The 18,916-nt window shown below is 42.0% G+C and overlaps 1 protein-coding gene across 7 annotated transcripts in view; it reads right to left on the bottom strand.

The window, feature by feature from the left end:
• The window catches only part of LOC145355469 (putative adenosylhomocysteinase 3), a 95,158-nt gene extending 80,844 nt beyond the window's left edge, over positions 1-14,314 (bottom strand). For 6 of the 7 annotated variants that reach the window (XM_080207610.1, XM_080207614.1, XM_080207611.1 and 3 more), the window contains exon 1: positions 13,903-14,314. In XM_080207610.1, the coding sequence (XP_080063736.1) occupies positions 13,903-14,184 (282 nt within the window). In that variant the 5' untranslated portion in view covers positions 14,185-14,314. The remainder of the gene's footprint in view (positions 1-13,902) is intronic. The other variant, XM_080207615.1, reaches the window with a different exon arrangement.
• Between the last annotated feature and the right edge of the window lie 4,602 nt (positions 14,315-18,916).

Genomic DNA, 18,916 nt, shown 5'->3' with positions numbered 1-18,916 from the left:
CCTTAGCATAAAAATGTTCTGCACGATTTTTCTTAGTACTCCTAACTTTTAACTTGTGTCATGATATTTGATCCCCTTGCATAATGTACAATTTTTCTGGATTAATTTCAGATAATTCTTAAAATGTCAGTTCAGGCACCTTAGACTAACTTCTTTCAGAAATAACCATATTTTCTAATGATAATAAATGATGTAGATATTTAATTTTAGAGCAAACTTGGTTGCCAGCCTTGTTATCAGCTGAATGAAAATGTGTTTCTATAATTAGGTCAGTAGCACTGTACACTACTCAAAATGGAGACTACAACAAAATTCAGTGCCTGATACTGTACAACCTCCTAATTTTTCTATGACTTCTGCATTTTTGTAATCTCCTAGAATTATCCATAATAGATCCTTCCTGTTTCATTTAGCACTCCCCCCCGCCGCCCAAACTAGTCAAGCAGTAACCTAATATTATCCAACTCCCCAAATACTTTCCAGCCAAATATCCCTAGATACATCCTGCCCATTGGTAGGGCCAACCCACCAGTGGTATACAATAGGCCCTGGCAGTCCTCAACACTGACTCTGGATCCCTTGAAGTTTCATGGCATCAGGTCAAATATGGCTAATTTCCTGATGTGGAGGTAAAAGTGGTTGACATCAATTGACTGATTGTGGGTCCAATGGGAATCAGGAAAAAAATCTGCCATTAGTTGAAGTCATACCTTACATAAAGGGAGATGGTTACTGTTATTGGAGCCCAGTACGCTGTTGCAACATTCCTCAGGATAGTGTCTTGGTCCAACTAATTTTCAGAAGGAAGACCAAAAGTAGGGATGTTCACTGATGATTGCACAGAGTTTAGTGCCATTCATAACTCCTCAAATAGAAGCAGTCTTTGTTCACATGCATAAAATCTGGATAACATTCAAGCTTTAGCTGATCAGTGGCAAAACATATGCACTACACATATTTCAGGCAATGACCACCTCCAACAAAAGAGAATCTGACAATCGCACCTTGAAATTCAATGGCGTTGCCATTGTTGAATCCCCACTATCAACATCCTAGGATTAGCATCAACCAAAAGCTCAACTGGACCAGCCATATAAAGACTGTGGCTACAAGAGGATCAGAGTAACTCATTTCCTGATTCTCCAAAGCCTATCCACCATCTACAAAGCACAAATCAGGAATGTGGTGTATTGTGCTCTGACTCCCTGGAGAAGCAGAGTCCAGCATCACTCAAGAAGCTCAACATCATCCAGGACAAAGCACCTCTCTCGATTGAAACACCTATCAATCACTCCCTCCAACATTGCCACCCAGTGACAGCAGCGTGCATCATCTAGAAGACGCACTGCAGCAACATGCCATGTCTCCTTCAACAGCAATACCAAACGCTGCAACTTTTTATGACTTAGAAGGACAAGGGCAGCAGATGCATGGGAACACTACAGCCTGCAAGTTGCCCTCCAAACCACAAACCATCCTGATTTGGAACTATGTCACTGCTGCCTCATTGTTGCTGGGTTAAGATCCTGAAAGTCCCTTTCTAACAGCACTGTGAGAATACTGACATTGTGGTGGTTCAAGGTAGCAGCTTGTCACAACCTTGTCAAATGCAATAGTGATGCCTGTATCCTGTGTATGAACTAAAACAAAAGATGTAAATGAATGTTATATTTAGAAATGTACATCTGCAAGGTTATAATATTATAATTTGATTGATTACTAACCCATTTGAAAAGGAATCCTTCAACCAAAAAATTTGAGGAACCACTGTTTTGGCAGACTGCTTCATTATAACCCATGAGAATTCATTACAAGAACAAAAATCCCAATTGACACAGATCAATTTTTAAAAACATAATAAACAGGCATCAAATTGTTCAGCTTCTTATGGACGTGCAAACACTAGAGTTCAGCAACAAATCCCTGTACCTTGGATGACACTGCTAACATACCTTGGATGTTAGCAATGCCACTTCCAATTGGTTAATTGTATTTGTCAACAATATTGCCAATGTAGTGAAACCCAGGCCTAGGTGAGCTAAATTTGGGACAAATGTATATGTGTAGACCCTGAACATAGAGTTATTTATTGTTACCAAATCCACTCCACACTGTAAAGAAACAGTTGACATTGTAGAAGTTTCAAAGTTATTATGTAATAAAGATAGAATATGCAGTACTCTAATTGATTAAGTACTCCAAGTAAGACTGACATTGAGCCTGCAGGTATGTGTACAAGCACATGATTTGCACTGTGGCAAATAGGAGTTTCTCTTCATGTCTGATAGAGATATGAAAAAGAAACATCTTCCTAGTCCATAATTTGAGGAAGTAGTAAGAATAAGGGAGCAATAGGATTTTTTTAAAAAAGTAGTAAAAATAATTAAATGGAGATAATTGAAAAGTAATTCAACAGCCAAATTATACAAAAGGAACTACAGTAAATGGAATAATACCTGTGATACCCACCTTCACACAGCCTTGGGTGTACCTGCGGTTACTGCAGACGCCAGTTGCAGTGGTATTGCACGTCAGATGGTGTCTGATTATTACAATGCAGACATGCTAATAAATAGCACAGGAAGAGGAAGAAAACTCTGAAACAGTAGTGATGCAGTGAATAGGATGATAGTGAAGTGTTTCATTTAAATGCAGTGTTCCCATCAAGAACCACCAATCCTTATCCCAATCATGGAAGAACAGGGAGGTGCTGCCTTCTGAAATATTCAACAAGCGTGTTGCTGAATCTAGCAGCTAAAGGGAAGATGGAAGGAAGTTTTCACATCGTGAGTCAGTATATTTGATCACTCTGGAAAAATCACTTCAACAATCTTGAGTTTCAGAAGTCACTGCTCCCTTAGCATTTGTACAACATCTTTTAATGCAGTAAACATTTTCAGGCATTTCACAGGAGTGTTATCAACAAAACTTGATACTGGACTACATAAGTAGAGTTTGGACACAATTGCAACACTGATATCCATCTGACAATGGAAAATTACTCCAGTTTATTCACAAAAAGCAGGACAAATCTCACCTGTCCAATTACTGCCCCCTATTCTACTCTCAATCACCAGCAAAATGATGGCAGTATTGTCGACAGTGCTATCAAGCGGCACTGACTCAGCAACAACCTGATCACTGATGTTGAGTTTGGGCCCCATCCAGGATATTCAGCTGTAGAACTCATGATTACAGCCTTGGTTGTAACTGATAGCCACAGAGGCTAATTGTGGCATGTTACTGCTGTCCTAAATCAGCAGATATCTGAAACATCCCTGGTCTGGATGCCTTAGCAACTCACCTTAATCAGCTAACCATCAGTGGAGCATGAATGTAGATTGCAGCAGTTGTTAACATGCAGTATTCTAATACAGATCTTTTGATGAGTACCAATTTTTTTATGAGCTCAGATTTGAGAAAGCTTCTGTATCTAAGTTTCAGTATCTAAAACTGTAGTAATCACTTGGATAAGGAGACTTGCCATTGGCCAAGTAGCTTAGAAAACAATACCCCACTCTCCACCTCTCCCCAAAAATAGCTACAGGCCTTTTTACTGAATACAGATGATGTAAAGAGATGACATTAAGAATTGAATAATTGCATAGATTGCAGAAACTAAAGCACTACAGATTAGGCAAGTTTTGAGTGCTATAAATTTTCTTTTAAACTAAGTAGCAAGGGTTGAATGACCATGGATTCCATCTCTGTCTCTCCCTGCCATTTTTAAGGTTTCCTCTACTTGGTGCCACATATATGCAGATTGTAATGCTAGGGTCCCTTTATCCAGTTGTATGACAGTGGTTGAGTTTCAGTTATTTATCACATCCAACCACAGCACAGATTTGTTACAACACAGAAAGAGGCTGTTTGCCCCATCATGTCTGCATTAGCTTTTTGAACTAACATTACGGTTTAGTGCCCTCCCCTGCCCTTTTCCCCGTACTCTGCACATTGATTCTATTCAAGTAATCATTCATTACCCCCTTCTTTATTGCCTCGACTGAACTTGCATCCACCTTACTTCCAGGCAGTGTATTCTAGACCTGAACCACTCATGTGAAAAAGGTTTTCCTCACATCACATTTGCTGCTTCTGCAAATCACTTAAATCCCTGCCCTCTCGTTTTTGATCTTTTTATGAGCAGGAATAGTTTTTCCCTATTTACTCTGTCCAGTCCACTCATGATTTTGAACACCTGCCAAATCTCATTTTAGTCTTTATTCTCTCCAAGGGGAACAATTCCAATCTCTCCTAATTGAGATTTCTCATCCCTGGAATCATTCTTGTAAAACTCTTCCGTACACTCTCCATTGCATTCACATCCTTCCTATATTGTGGCACTCAGAACTGTACACAATATTCCAGCTGAGCTCTAACTTGTGTCTTGTATAAGTTCAGCTTAATCTCCTTGCTCTGTACTCCATGGTGTATGCCTTGATCTCGCAACTGACAACAGGAAGTCAGTGTGAGAGAGGGTCATTGGCATGAACCCACATCATACAACACAGTGCAATACAAAATAACTCTGAAATTTCTAGCATAATGGTGCAAGCAGTATAAAAATAAAATGGCAAAAGCATTTTATCATTTCAGTAAATTGCTGTAAAAAGACTTGCTGTCCAAGCTTTTCACCTTGCTGATCCACTTACAAACCAGTTAGCACCCTTTTCTTGTATAGTGTAAATTGTTCTTTTTGAGATTTAGTACTCTTGTGAATCTGTCCTGATGAGTGCAAGATGGAAAGTTTCAACAGTATGTCTCTTGTTTAAGCAACACTTAAGTTCTACCAAGTGAATGCTTCAGCAAATGCCAATTTGATAACTGTCAATAATTTTTGCAGAAAAGTATTGAGCTTTTTCATAGGCTAGCTATTGCATTGAACAGAGTATTAATTTTGATAAATGACAGTTCAAAATGTGAAGAATTTAGCAATGGCAGACATGCTTCTCAAAATGCTTTCACAAGTAGACCATGTGATGCTTTCTAAAATCACAACATTAAAATTTCAGTCTTAATTACAATGCTCCTGTTTAAAGGGCATTAAATCCCAATAGCCAACTTGGTACAGTTCACTATCCTTTGTTCGTTTTTGTTGCCCTAGGGCCTCCCTAACATAATGGGAGGCGGAGAAGGTCTGATCAACCTCCTACTGATGCTGGTGCATATTAGTATAAGCTTGGAAAGGGTTTAATTTTCTTTTATTTGCTGGATTACTGGTTTAGGAATGAAAATTGTTAACTTGATCACTTACAGATTTATTTTTGGACACCAAATTCTTAGAAACATTAATGAATTACTTTTCAATTATCTCCATTTAATTATTTTTACTACTTTTTAAAAAAAATCCTATTGCTCCCTTATTCTTACTTCTTCCTCAAATTATGGACTAGGAAGATGTTTCTTTTTCATATCTCTATCAGACATGAAGAGAAACTCCTATTTGCCACAGTGCAAATCATGTGCTTGTACACATACCTGCAGGCTCAATGTCAGTCTTACTTGGAGTACTTAATCAATTAGAGTACTGCATATTCTATCTTTATTACATAATAACTTTGAAACTTCTACAATGTCAATTGTTTCTTTACAGTGTGGAGTGGATTTGGTAACAATAAATAACTCTATGTTCAGGGTCTACACATATACATTTGTCCCAAATTTAGCTCACCTAGGCCTGGGTTTCACTAACAAGGATTTATTGGATTATCTGTGTTGCTGTTGGTTGAGATCATCTAGAGTTTTTTTTAAAAAAAAATAGGTCAACTAAAAGAGGCACATTGATAAGTTATGAAGCAGTCCTGAATGATAGCCTATGAGATCTCAACAATGCACGTTCTTGGTGTGGGCAAGTATTATCAACACATTTTTTTTAAACTAGCCAAAGCACTTTTGAATCCTTATTTTGTAAATTAGTTCCTCTTGTCATATCTTTTCTATACAAAAGGAAGGAACAACTATTTCAAGACTTTATTGCATGAATGTTATTGATATTTACAGTTATAACATATATTGGGAGTGAAACGCACCAAAAGCTTTCCTCCTGTTTCCCTCATCCCCAGAAGGATTACAAAGCCCCAAGCAAACATTTCACCTGCTTACTAAACAAAGCTTTAACAGAATCACACCTTGCTTTCTGGTCATGAAGGACAATGGGGTAGTTGAATGTAAAGGCCACAAAGACATGGTCCTAAGCTCTAGAATTCCCTCCCTAAACCTCCCCACCTGTTTAAGAGACGCTCAAAACCTGCATCCTTAAACAAGCATTTAGTTATCTGCCTTCTATGTAGAACCATAGAATCCCTACAGTGCAGAGAGGCCATCCAGCCCATCGAGTCAGCGCGCACTCTGAAGACATCCCACCCAGGCGCTCCCTTCCACCCTGAACCTGTAACCCTATACATTTACCATGGCTAATCCACCTAACCTACTGTAGGAGGAAACCAGGGCACCCAGAGGAAACCCATGCAGACACAGAAAGAGTGTGCAAACTCCACAGTCACCCAAGGCCAGAATCAAACCAGGGTCCCCGGCTGCAGTGCTAACCACTGTGCCACGCTATCCAACTCAAATTTTGTTTGAAAACACTCTTGTGAAATACTTTGAGACATTGCACTATATTAAAGATGCTACATAAATTGATATTGGATGAGGATTTAGACATCGAGTTGAATTGGTCAGAGAACACTATTACCAAGTTGGGAGTAGGTGATCGTGGTAATGGAGAGGATATGGGATTGGAAGCTCAACTCAGGAACAAATAGAACAGCAAACACGCCAATATTCTGGTTCAGGCTCAGACAGTGGCCAGGAAAGATAAAGTTGGTGGCTTGGGAACAGAGTTCATGACGGAGACCAAAGACTATGGCTCCCATCTTCCAAATATTTAGTTGAAAACAATTTCTGTTCATAGATGGCTGAATGTCAGACACGCAGCAAGACAAATCAAAGGCAATGGAAAGAGAAGGGGATGTTGTCATGCAACCTATGGAACCCTACATGATTTTTGGATGATGTTGCCCAGGCTTAGAGCTATATTGAGAACCAAAAAGAAGCCAAGTATAGATCCAAGGTGGACTTCAGAAGTAATGATGCAAGAGCAGGGAGATGAACTTTTGCAGGTGATACATTGGCTACAACTAATAGACAGGAGCAGAACAAGACAAAGGCTGCTCCATCTAAAAAGCTGGACAACCAACATAATGTTCTATCTTCATGTCATTTAATTTAGTTTGTGCTAAACACAAAACACTTGACTGAACAAGTTTCTAAAACATTTGTAATTGTGCGTTGCCAATTATCAGTCACCCAAATCGCCCGATTGAACTGAATCAGCAATAAATCCAGAAGGAACTTATGGTGTTATGGTACAGTGTATTATTTCATTGCAGTTGAAAGTAATTGGTTGTACAATGTTTTCATTGAACATCTCAAGTTCAATAAAGCAGAATGATCTGAAATGACAGCATCACATTCCCATTCTGGTCGAAAACAAATTCTCTGGAAATTCCCTAGTGGCTCAGCAAAGTTACATATAACTGAGCTCTATGGGAGATCCAACCTTTGGGCTAAGTTGAGTTGGTTGATATCAGCTGAGGTCAAACATGGCATCATAACTGGGCTTACAAGGAAAAATCTACAAGGGTGTCCTTCCTGATCACTTCCCATGTTGAAGGAAAGTTAGGATCAGACCAAGCTGATTGGAGTAGTTTTAATAATTCAGTTCAGTTGCGTTTCCTGCTTCTATTCAGTCTCTTTTCATTCCCTTTCCCAGCCCTAAGAAAAGGTCTCTATGAAAATAAACCATTTGCTCTTAGCTACTGCATCCAACAACTCAGCATCCAGGTCTCCCAATAAAAATAATACATTGTGCTAATTTGCAATATAATGACTCCAGTGAGAACCAAAGCTTTCTCATTTGCAACAAATCTACAAAAAATGTAAAGTATGTACAGGTAAAATCACCAGCAGAGCTGAGCAAATTAAAAAGTGATTTGATCACTGTTCTGCAGTCCATAAAAACAGTATGAATTATTTTTAGGCCAATTTCAAGAAGACTGTCAATGTGCCTGTTGAAAAGGCATTTGGTTATTGAGCATCATGTCTGACATATGTTTGGCAGGTGATTAAACTCTTCTCTCCTGCTTGATTACATACCAGTTCCTTAGGAACAGAATGGCAATTTGAAAATGTTTTAAAACAACTTGATTGGACATAAGAGAAGCAAATGTACCCAAAACATTATTTTAAACATTGAATTTCTGATTTAAACTATGCTGCTTTTCTCCTCCAGTAATCCCAGAACAGGGGAGAAGAATGACTACACTATCCTCTTAGGTATCATGCAGCAGTTTGAGAGAAACATCAAAGATCTGTTAACAGTTCAACCTCTTGTGCAGGTGCAGATATTGACTGAAGGTCTAATACAGGGAGGTAAAACCTAAATGTGTGTCACTCTCTGGATTTCTTAAATAAGACATTGAAGTTTCTGCTTTCAAAGAGCAAGGCAGTGTGTAACCCTGGAGTGCTTCCCACTCATGTTGATAACTATTTTATACTAGCTAGAGGATAAAAACATTCACTGATTACTGTTTTTAAGTGTAATAAAAGCAAAACAAGCTTGTTTGACAAAATGTTATCAGGATATTAAATTATGAATACATATGAATTATAAATTAGCTATGAGAATACAAGCAATGACCCATATCAATGCTATTACCAGATTTAATGAATATTTAAAACACTAGGTAAATAAAATGTTGCCAGTGTATGACAAACAGTAGAGATTTACTGCACGTCAAAAACAGAAGCGAGCACAAGTCTTATAACACTTTTCAACGATCCTATGTAAATACATGTCACCAAATGAAGGCAATAGAAGTAACAGCATATCATATTGAACTGAAGGTATTTGATACAGTTTGAGGAAGTACACAACAGAATCCTGTTTAACTGAGAGGACAGCATAAGAAAGTAATGTTACAGTCCCTGAATTGTAAAATTCTACAGAGAGCTCTATATCTATTGCAGCACAATGTTCTGAATGATGTGTCCTGCCTAGACCACAAAAAAATTTGCCTGCTACTGAATAAGAGTTTCCCCACAGGCAGAACAGGAAGGTCACCACCTACGCTGTAATATCACGATGTATTAAAGTCAGAGCAGCACATGGCTAAGATTGCAAAAGTAGTACTTACATTCTTATGTTATTAGGCAGAATTTAAGAAATAAGCGGGGTAGATACTATGGCCTCTCGAGCATGTTCTGCCTTCAGTTTCATGGTTGATATAACATTGACCTCAACTCCACCTTTCTGCCTGTTCCCCTTAACCATCAACTCCCCTGCTGTTCAAAAATCAGTCTTGAATATATTCAATGCCTCAGCCCCACAGATTTCTGGAGCAGAGACTTCCAAAGATTCACAACTCAGAAGGAATTCCTCAACTCCATGTTAAATGGGTGACCTCTTAGCAGAAACTACCCTCTAATTCAAGATTTGCCCCATGAGGGCAAACTTCTTTCAGCACCTACCCTATAAAGCCCCCTCAGAATCTTATGTGTCTCAATATGATCACCTCTCATTTTTCTAGACTCCAGGCCAAATCCACTCAACTTTTTCTCTACGTCTATTCAATTTCTCCTACAGTCAATTAAACCCTCTCTGAACTGCCTCCAATGCAAGTTAATTCCTCTTAAATAAGGAGATCAAAACTTATGTAGCAATTAGGTGTGGTCTCATTAACACTAGTTTTAGAAAGATTTCCCTGCTTCTGTACATCATTTCTATAATTTAGTGTCAAGCTAACCAAACCAGTGTACCAAAACTTTTTTTTTTATAAGCACAACTCCCAGACTGAATATTCTGAATGAGCTATTGATTTAAGCAGAACAGCTCAGCCGCAGGCATCCTGATCCAATTACAAAATGCATCAGTGAGCAAGTGCTATCTTGCCCACAAAGAAAGCTTTTCACATAGCTAAAAAACCTATTTCAGCAAACAATTCCTGACCACCTTTAGCATGTCAGCAAAAAAGTTTGCTTAAAATGTCAGATCAGACATTCTTTCATCAGTTGGCCCATGTGACGTTTTTAAACAAGTTCAACTTTAATTGTAGTCTTGGTATTCTTCTGAAACGACCACCAGACAGCCACACCTTTTCTCCAGCATGTCTCCAAGATAGTCAGACACAATCCCCCTGTTCATGCCCTGATATTTTGCATGCCTTTGGTCTTGCACACATCAACACACTGGTCAATGTTTGAGATTCTTGTTATGACATATTAAAACTTATTTTCATGCCTATAAAAGCTTAAGCACTGTGCAACTCAATCCCATCTTCAAAATTCGAAAGGCAACCATCTTAAGCAAAATCAACTGTAGGTATTAATGATTAGCTAAGCAACTAAAAGCATAAATTTAGAGAAGGCTTTGAAAATGTCATTGCTGTTCAGAAAGAAGAAATGTTCCTGAGATTCATTTCAATTCAGAATTGGTGATACTTTGTGAAAAATCATAATCCCAAAGGCAATGGAGAAAGTGCTTATTCCAGTTATTATCACCAGGCATTTTTCACATTACACCTAACATTGGCCTTTCACACAAAACATCATTCAGCAGATAGAGAAGTAAACTGGGACATTCTGAACTTATACAATAATATACCTTTAGTACCTGTGTTACGACTGCATATTTAGCATTCATGCTTTCTCTTATTCCAAAAATTCATGCCAATGCAGTGAAGTAATAAAATGACATTTTCATCCAGATTACTTTCAATGGAAGAAAATCCTGATAAGCAATTTGTAACTGATTGATATGTCCAACAAAAAAAAAGTACAAATGCTGCTGTCCAAGGAATTTTTGAAGCACACTTTTTACATCTGCTTCACTCAGTCACATAGCTTGCCCTCCATGCTCCACTGCAAAACTCTCATAACACACATCAGCACAATGGAAATGAAGGTAAACCGCATTTCAACTCAGCAATGTTACTTTTGCCATCCCACATCTTTGACCAACTGCCACCATTGGCTCATTCTCACGCTGGGACTTTCAGAATACTAAGAAATCAGTCATTTTTAATTCAGAACAGAATCTAATGTATTAGTGCATTCAAATGAGTTCTGAGGGCTCCTTGAAGAAAAGCAATCTGACAGCAAGCAAGCTTTGAAATCAAATGCAGTGTCAGCTCTTTCAGCACAATCACTTCCAAGATCAAACTGTGATTAGCTATGGATGCAGGGTGACCAATTAAGACTATGGACAAAAGTGCTTAAAATATCACCCTTGGATAGATAGTTGATCATTCATAAGTGAGGGCTAAAATAATAAAAAAACTGCAAATTTGACATCCTTTGAAAGGAATATTTATAGGAAGTCATTTGACCCATTGTGTGTATCAGCTCTTTTGAAATAACTATGCAGTTGCCACATTCCCTCAATTTTCCCTCAGCCCTGTGCATTAATATCCATCAACACACGCAATTCCTTTTTAGTCAAATCTGTTTCCATCATTCTTTCAAATGGTGGAATTCAGATTATAGAAACTCTACGTGAAAGAAAATCTAATTACCCAAATCCCTGTACTTTTGCCAATTGCGAAATCTATGCACTCTGAGTAATTCCCACTCTATCCAGAATATGGCTTAGGTGCTTAACTAGCCAGTAAGGCCAGAGTTCAGTGGTATCACTGAATTGGTTGAAAATGAAGCGTGTTCCATATAGAAGGTGAAATTGCTTCTGCTCTCTGGCCTTCGTACACCAAGGATGATACAGCTCACATGACTATGGCAAGCCAATGGCCATATTGTACAAAGGCACTTCTCCAAACAAGCAAGCCAGACTCAAGGGAATCCCATCCTCACGTGTGGGGCAGCTAGAAATGTTAGGGGTCTTCAATTGTCAACCAAGAATGAGAAGATTCAGCAATAAACTCTCAAAACAGGAAGGCCAAAAGTGCATTTACTTTTTGCAGAGGAAAGGACTAAATAAAAGCCTTTAAAGTAGGTATGATGCAATGATTAGCACTGCTGCCTTGGGTGACTGTGGAATCAGAGTAGAATCTACAGTGCAGAAGGAGGCTACTTGGCCCATTGAACCTGCACTGACAACACCAGGTTTAAGTCCAACCGATTTATTTGATAGTAAACTCACTAGCTTTCGAGGTTACCCTCTTCGACAGGTGAATCATCCTGACATCACCACTCAGGCCCTATCCTGTAACCCCATGTATTTACCCTGCTAATCTGCCTCACACTAAGAAACAATGTAACATAGTTAATCAACCTAACCCACACATCTTTGGACTGTGGGAAGAAACCAGAACACCTGGAGGAAACCCATGCAGACAAATAGGGAACATGCAAACTCTGCACAGACTGTCACCCAAAGCTGGAGTTGAACCTGGGTCCCTGGCACTGTGAGGCAGCAGTGCTAACCATTGTGCTACCAATCCATGACTATGTGGGTTTCCTCTGGGTGCTGGTGTGCAGGTTAGGTGGATTGGCATGGTAAATGGGTATAGGGAGTGGGATAGCTTGATCTTGGGTTTAGACATAGCTCGGCACAACACTGAGGGCCAAAGGGCCTGCACTGTGCTGTATTGTTCTATGTTCTAAATGCACAGGGTTATGGGAGAGGGAAATGGGCCTGGGGAAGATGCTCTTTTAAAGAGTGCAGATTCCATGGGCCGAATGGCTGTCTTCTGTATTGTATGGATTCTTAAAAATCATAGAACCCTACAGTCCTACAGTGCAGAAAGAGGCCCTTCGGCCCATTGAGTCTGCACTGACCATAATCCCACCCAGGCCCCATATCCGCACACATTTTACCCACTAATCCCTCTAACCTACCCATCCCAGGGCACTAAGGGGCAATTTTAGCATGGCCAATTAACCAAACCCACACATCTTTGGACTGTGGGAGGAAACCAGAGCACCCAGAAGAAACCCACACAGACACAAGGAGAACATGCAAACTCCTCGCAGACAGCAACCAGAGCTGTGAATCGAACCCAGGTCTCTGGAGCTGTGAATCGAAAGTAGTCATGATGTGGGTATGCCGGCGTTGGACTGGCGTAAACACAGTAAAAAGTCTGACAACACCAGTTTCAGTCCAACCGATTTATTTGATAATAGACTCACAAGCTTTCAGGGCTAGTCCCTTAATTCACCCGACGAAGGGACTAACCCCGAAAGCTTGAGAGTCTATTATCAAATAAATCGGTTGGACTAAAACCTGGTGTTGTCAGACTTTTTGCTGTGAATCGAACCCAGGTCTCTGGAGCTGTGAATCGAACCCAGGTCTCTGGAGCTGTGAAGCAGCAGTGCTAACCACTGTGCTACCCTGCCGCCCAATGGTACGGTGGACAGAATAGCTTCCTCCTACAGTGCAGACCCAATGCTGTCCTGCTGCATTGTAGGGATTTTAGGGTATGATGGGCAGAATAGCTTTCCCCTGTATTGTATCATTCTGGTGGACACAGTAAGTAGTCTCACGGAGCAGCGTGATTCCAGAATAAACCTGTTGGACTGTAACCTGGTGTGCTGAGACTTCTTACAGTGCCCACCCAGTCCAACACCGGCATCTCCACAGCATTCTGGTGGATGGAGAGGAAGGGGGAGGCGGATGGATACGTGGCAGGCCCTACTAAACCCCGCCCCCTTTGGCGCGCGGGCCCGAGCACTCAACCAATTCAAGCAGCGCCAGCGGTTAATCTTCCGCCAAGGAGGCAAGAGCCTTACCGACAACAGTCAGTCCCCGCATCCCCAGCAAAACATATTCGTCACACCCTCTCCCACCCGCTTCCGATCACTGTAATAGCGAAGCCGGTAAATCACAGGAGAGTGAGTGAGGTAGGTGGTTTAGGGAGGGTTTTGCCGAACACACTCCGTTCTTCTCACCTTCTTCACGGTCCGTGGTGCTTCCATGACGGTGCCGTCCGCGTTGAAAGTGTCCCCATTCTGTGCGGCCTCTATGCTTTTCATCGCCGACTTGGAGTCCTTTGGAGTGGCGTTGAGTAGCGGCTGCTGGTGCCGTTTGATTTCTTCCGCCGAGCTTGTCGCCGTGGGCTCCCCGTCTTTTGTCTGAACGATGTTGCCCTCAGCGTTCACCTTATCCAAGGCCACCACCGCCTCCTTCAGCTCCACCTCGGCCATCTTTGCTGTGACCACCTGAAGCGACATTGCCTTATTCTGCTCACCCACGCACCTTCTCGCTCCCTCCAACTACACCCGTTGCTTTCAAACTCCAGCTTTGCCTATGTCTCCACACATTCGCCGCACCAGCAAACCTCACACTGCGCATGCACCGCCCTCCATCATGGTCGTCCCCCGCCCTTGAGGGCGTTGTAGTTTCTCTCCGCCTGCATTCCCGCTGACTTCATGGGTGGGATGGAGGAGAGAGACTACATGTCCCATAGTGCACTTCACTGATGACGCGAGCGCCGCCAAGACTCTCGGCTAACGTAGTTCTTCTCCATCTGAATCATACAAGAACGGAGTGAGAAAAACTACAAATCCCAAACTACACTGCTTTGCAGTGGCGTCTCTGCGCGTAATATATGCTAGTGCCACGATGGGAATTGTAATATTTTCTGTTGCGCTCTCCCTCTCTATTCCCACCCATCCCCAGATTGTCCTGGACCCCCTAATTTGCTATTCTGTGTTTTAGGGCTACCTAGGTGGTATGAGCTATCTGTGTCTGGACGTTGAGAGGCTAGCGGATGAACATCCTCCTGTTTGATTGGCGAAAGATAAGAATCAACAAGTGATTTAAATTATTGAAGGCACAAGGCTCTGAAGAAATCATACTGGCTCTTAACAAGAATTCGATTTCTCTCGCCACAGATGCTGTCAGATTTGCTGACGTTTATCAGCATTTTCTGTTTTGTTCCAGATTTCCAGCATCCACAGTATTTTGCTTTTATTAAACTAATTACAGTTGTTACACTTTGAATGTAATGGGCTTCAGGGAATAATTTTAAAGAACTTGGATTTATATAAAGCCATTCATAGGCTCAGGGCCTCCAAAATCACTTTGCAGCTAATGAAGTTTTTTTGCAATTGTTATTGCCTGGGACTGATATCCTAGGGGAACTGTTTGCTAGAGTGGTTGGGGAGAGTTTAAACTAATATGCCAGGGGATGGGGACCTTTGCAATGAATCAGAAGGAGGGAGTAAAGACAAAAACAAAAGGTTGAAAAGAGGATAAGAAAAGTGATTGTCTTTGGTTTCTCTGACTAAGTTCAAACAAAGTTATAGAGAAAAATATTGGGAGCAGGGCAAACAATATTAAAAAAAAGCTTAAAGGTTCTGAGCCTTAATGCGCGGAGCATCTGCAATAAAGTGGATGAACTAATTGCATAGGTAGATGTAAATGGGTATGATATAATTGGCACTACAGAGACATGGCTGTAGGGTGACATTGTCCCAGGGTGTTCAATGTTTAGGAAGGATAGGCATTAAGGAAAGAGTGGTGCAATGGCACTGCAGGTTAAAGAGGAAATTAACACAACAGTGAGAAAGGATATAAGCTCTGACAACATGGAGTCTGTATGAGTAGAGTTGAGAAATGCCAAGGGGCAAAAAACATTAGTGGATGTCATATATAGACGCCCAAATTACAGTGTTGATGTTGGGAATAAGAACATAAGAAATAGGAGCAGGAGTAGGCCATCTAGCCCTTCGAGCCTGCCCTGCCATTCAGTAAGATCATAGCTGATCTGAACTGGATCAATTCCACTTTCCCACTTTCTCCCTATAACCCTTAATTCCCCTGTCTATCAGAAACCTAATCAGAAGGTGAGAGGGCATGGGATCCAAGGGCCTTTGGCCTTGTGGATCCAGAACTGGCTTGCCTGCAGAAGGCAGAGAGTGGTTGTGGATGGGTCTTTTTCTGAATGGAGGTCAGTCACCAGTGGAGTGCCCCAGGGATCTGTTCTAGGACCCTTGCTGTTTGTCATTTTCATAAATGACCTGGATGAGGAAGTGGAGGGATGGGTAAGTAAGTTCGCTGATGACATGAAGGTCGGTGGTGTTGTGGATGGTCTGGAAGGGTGTCAAAAGTTGCAGCAGGACATAAATAGGATGCAGGACTGGGCGGAGAAGTGGCAGATGGACTTCAACGCGGATAAATGTGTAGTCGTCCATTTTGGCAGAACCAACGGGATGAACGAGTACACTATCAAGGGTAGGAGTCTTAGTAGTGTTGAAGAGCAGAAGGATCTTGGGGTCCGGGTCCACAGGACTCTTAAATCGGCCTCGCAGGTGGAGGAGGTGGTCAAGAAGGCGTATGGTGTACTGGCCTTCATTAATCGAGGGATTGAGTTTAGGAGTCGGGAGGTAATGCTGCAACTTTATAAGACCCTTGTCAGGCCTCATTTGGAGTACTGTGCGCAGTTCTGGTCGCCTCACTATAGGAAAGACGTAGAAGCTATTGAAAGGGTACAGAGGAGATTTACAAGGATGTTGCCTGGACTGGGAGGCATGCCTTATGAAGTTAGGTTGAGGGAGCTGGGACTCTTTTCCCTGGAGAGACGAAGGTTGAGAGGTGACCTGATAGAAGTTTATAAAATGTTGAGAGGAATAGATAGGGTGGATTCTCAGAGGCTATTTCCCCAGGTTGAAATGGTCGCTACGAGAGGACACAGATTTAAGGTGCGGGGAGGAAAGTACAGAAGTGATATTAGGGGTAAGTTCTTCACTCAGAGGGTGGTGAGTGAATGGAATCGGCTGCCGTCAGTGGTGGTGGAGGCGAACTCGCTGGAGTCTTTTAAAAGACTTCTGGATGAGTATGTGGGGTTTAATGGGATTGGGGGTTATAGATAGGTCTATAGATTGGTAGGTGTTGATGTGATCGGCGCAACTCGTGGGCCGAAGGGCCTGTTTGTGCTGTAGTGTTCTATGTTCTATCTACCCGTGACTTAAATATATTTAGCGAGGTAGCCTCCACCACTTCAACGGGCAGAGAATTCCAGGGATTCACCACCCTTTGAATGAAGAAGTTCCTCCTCAACTCTGATCTAAACTGCCTTATCTTGAGGCTGTGTCCTCTAGTCCTGCTATCCTTTCTAAGTGGGAAGAATCTCTCTACCTCTACTCTATCCATCCCCTTCATTATCTTATACGTCTCTATAAGATCCCCCCTCATCCTTCTAAACTCCAATAGCATTAGAATGGAATGGCATTAGATGCAAAATTAGAGATGCATGTGATAAGGGAATATTGTTGATCATGGGTAATTTTAATCAACATATAGATTGGGCAAATCAAATTAGCCACAATTTCATAGAGGAGGAATTCCTGGAGTGTATACAGGATGGTTTTCTTGACCAATATAAATATATATTTTATAAATATATAAAAAGGAAGAGGCTGGCTAGGGTGAACATTGGACCCTTAGAGGATGAGAGGGGGGACTTAGTGGTAGGGGATGGGGAAATGGCTGAGGTCTTGAATAACTTTTTTGTTTCGGTCTTCACAAAGGAAGACGTGAATAATTTGCCAGGTGTTAGCGATGGAAAGGTGGTAGGACTGGAGGGTCTGAATGACATTATTGTTACTAGAGAGGCGGTGCTTGACAGACTGGAGGGACTGATTGTGGACAAGTCCCCAGGACCAGATGGAATGCATCCGAGGGTTCTGAAAGAAATGGCGGAGGTGATAGTGGATGCCTTGGTGGTTATTTTCCAGATGTCGCTGGATTCCGGGGAAGTGCCAGAAGATTGGAAAGCGGCTAATGTTACGCCGTTGTTTAAGAAGGGTGCCAGGCAAAAGGCAGGGAATTATAGGCCGGTTAGTTTAACGTCTGTTGTAGGTAAAATGTTAGAATCAGTCATCAAGGAGGAAATAGCGAGGCATCTTGAGGGGAATTGCTTGATAGAGCAGACGCAGCACGGTTTCGTTTAAGGGGAAGTCGTGTCTGACAAATTTATTGGAGTTCTATGAGGATGTGTCTAGGGCGGTGGATAGAGGAGAGCTGGTGGATGTGGTCTTTCTTGATTTTCAGAAGGCGTTTGACAAGGTACCTCACAAGAGGTTATTGCAGAAGGTCAGGGGGCATGGAGTTGGGGGTAGGATGTTAGCGTGGATAGAGGATTGGTTGTCAAATAGGAGGCAGAGAGTGGGGGTTAATGGGTGCCATTCGGATTGGCGGTTGGTGACTAGTGGAGTGCCCCAGGGATCGGTGCTGGGGCCTCAGCTATTCACCATTTATATAGATGATCTGGAGGAGGGAACCGAGTGTATGGTGTCGAAATTTGCTGATGACACCAAGATTGGTGGAACGGCAAATTGCGCGGAGGGTGTGGAGAGTCTGCAGAAGGATCTAGATAGGCTGGGCGAATGGGCCAGGAACTGGCAAATGGAATTTAATGTTGGCAAGTGCGAGGTGGTCCACTTTGGTAGGAATAATGGTAGGAAGGACTATTACTTACGGGGCGAAAAACTGCAGCAGGCGACGGTGCAGAGGGACCTCGGGGTCCTTGTGCATGAGTCGCAAAAACCCAGCCTGCAGGTGTAGCAGGTGGTCAGGAAGGCGAATGGGATGCTGGCCTTCATAGTGAGGGGGACTGAATATAAAAGTAGGGAGGCCTTGCTGCAGCTGTACAGGGCATTGGTGAGGCCGCAGCTGGAGTACTGTGTGCAGTTTTGGTCGCCGTACTTACGCAAGGATATTTTGGCCTTGGAGGGAGTGCAGAGGAGGTTTACTAGGCTGATGCCGGAGTTGAGGGGGTTGAGCTATGAGGAGAGGCTGAATAAACTAGGCTTGTACTCGTTAGAGTTTAGAAGAATGAGGGGAGATCTCATTGAGACGTATAAGATGATGAATGGGATGGATAGGATAGAGGTGGAGAGGCTCTTCCCGCTCAGAAAGGACAGTAGGACTAGGGGGCACAGCCTCAAGATAAAGGGGGGG

The sequence above is a fragment of the Carcharhinus amblyrhynchos genome, chromosome 19, assembly GCF_965287045.1.
Source record: "Carcharhinus amblyrhynchos chromosome 19, sCarAmb.v2.hapA, whole genome shotgun sequence".
Taxonomy (NCBI): domain Eukaryota; kingdom Metazoa; phylum Chordata; class Chondrichthyes; order Carcharhiniformes; family Carcharhinidae; genus Carcharhinus; species Carcharhinus amblyrhynchos.
Note: the sequence above shows the minus strand (reverse complement) of the source record. Positions and strands in the feature narration are given on the sequence as shown.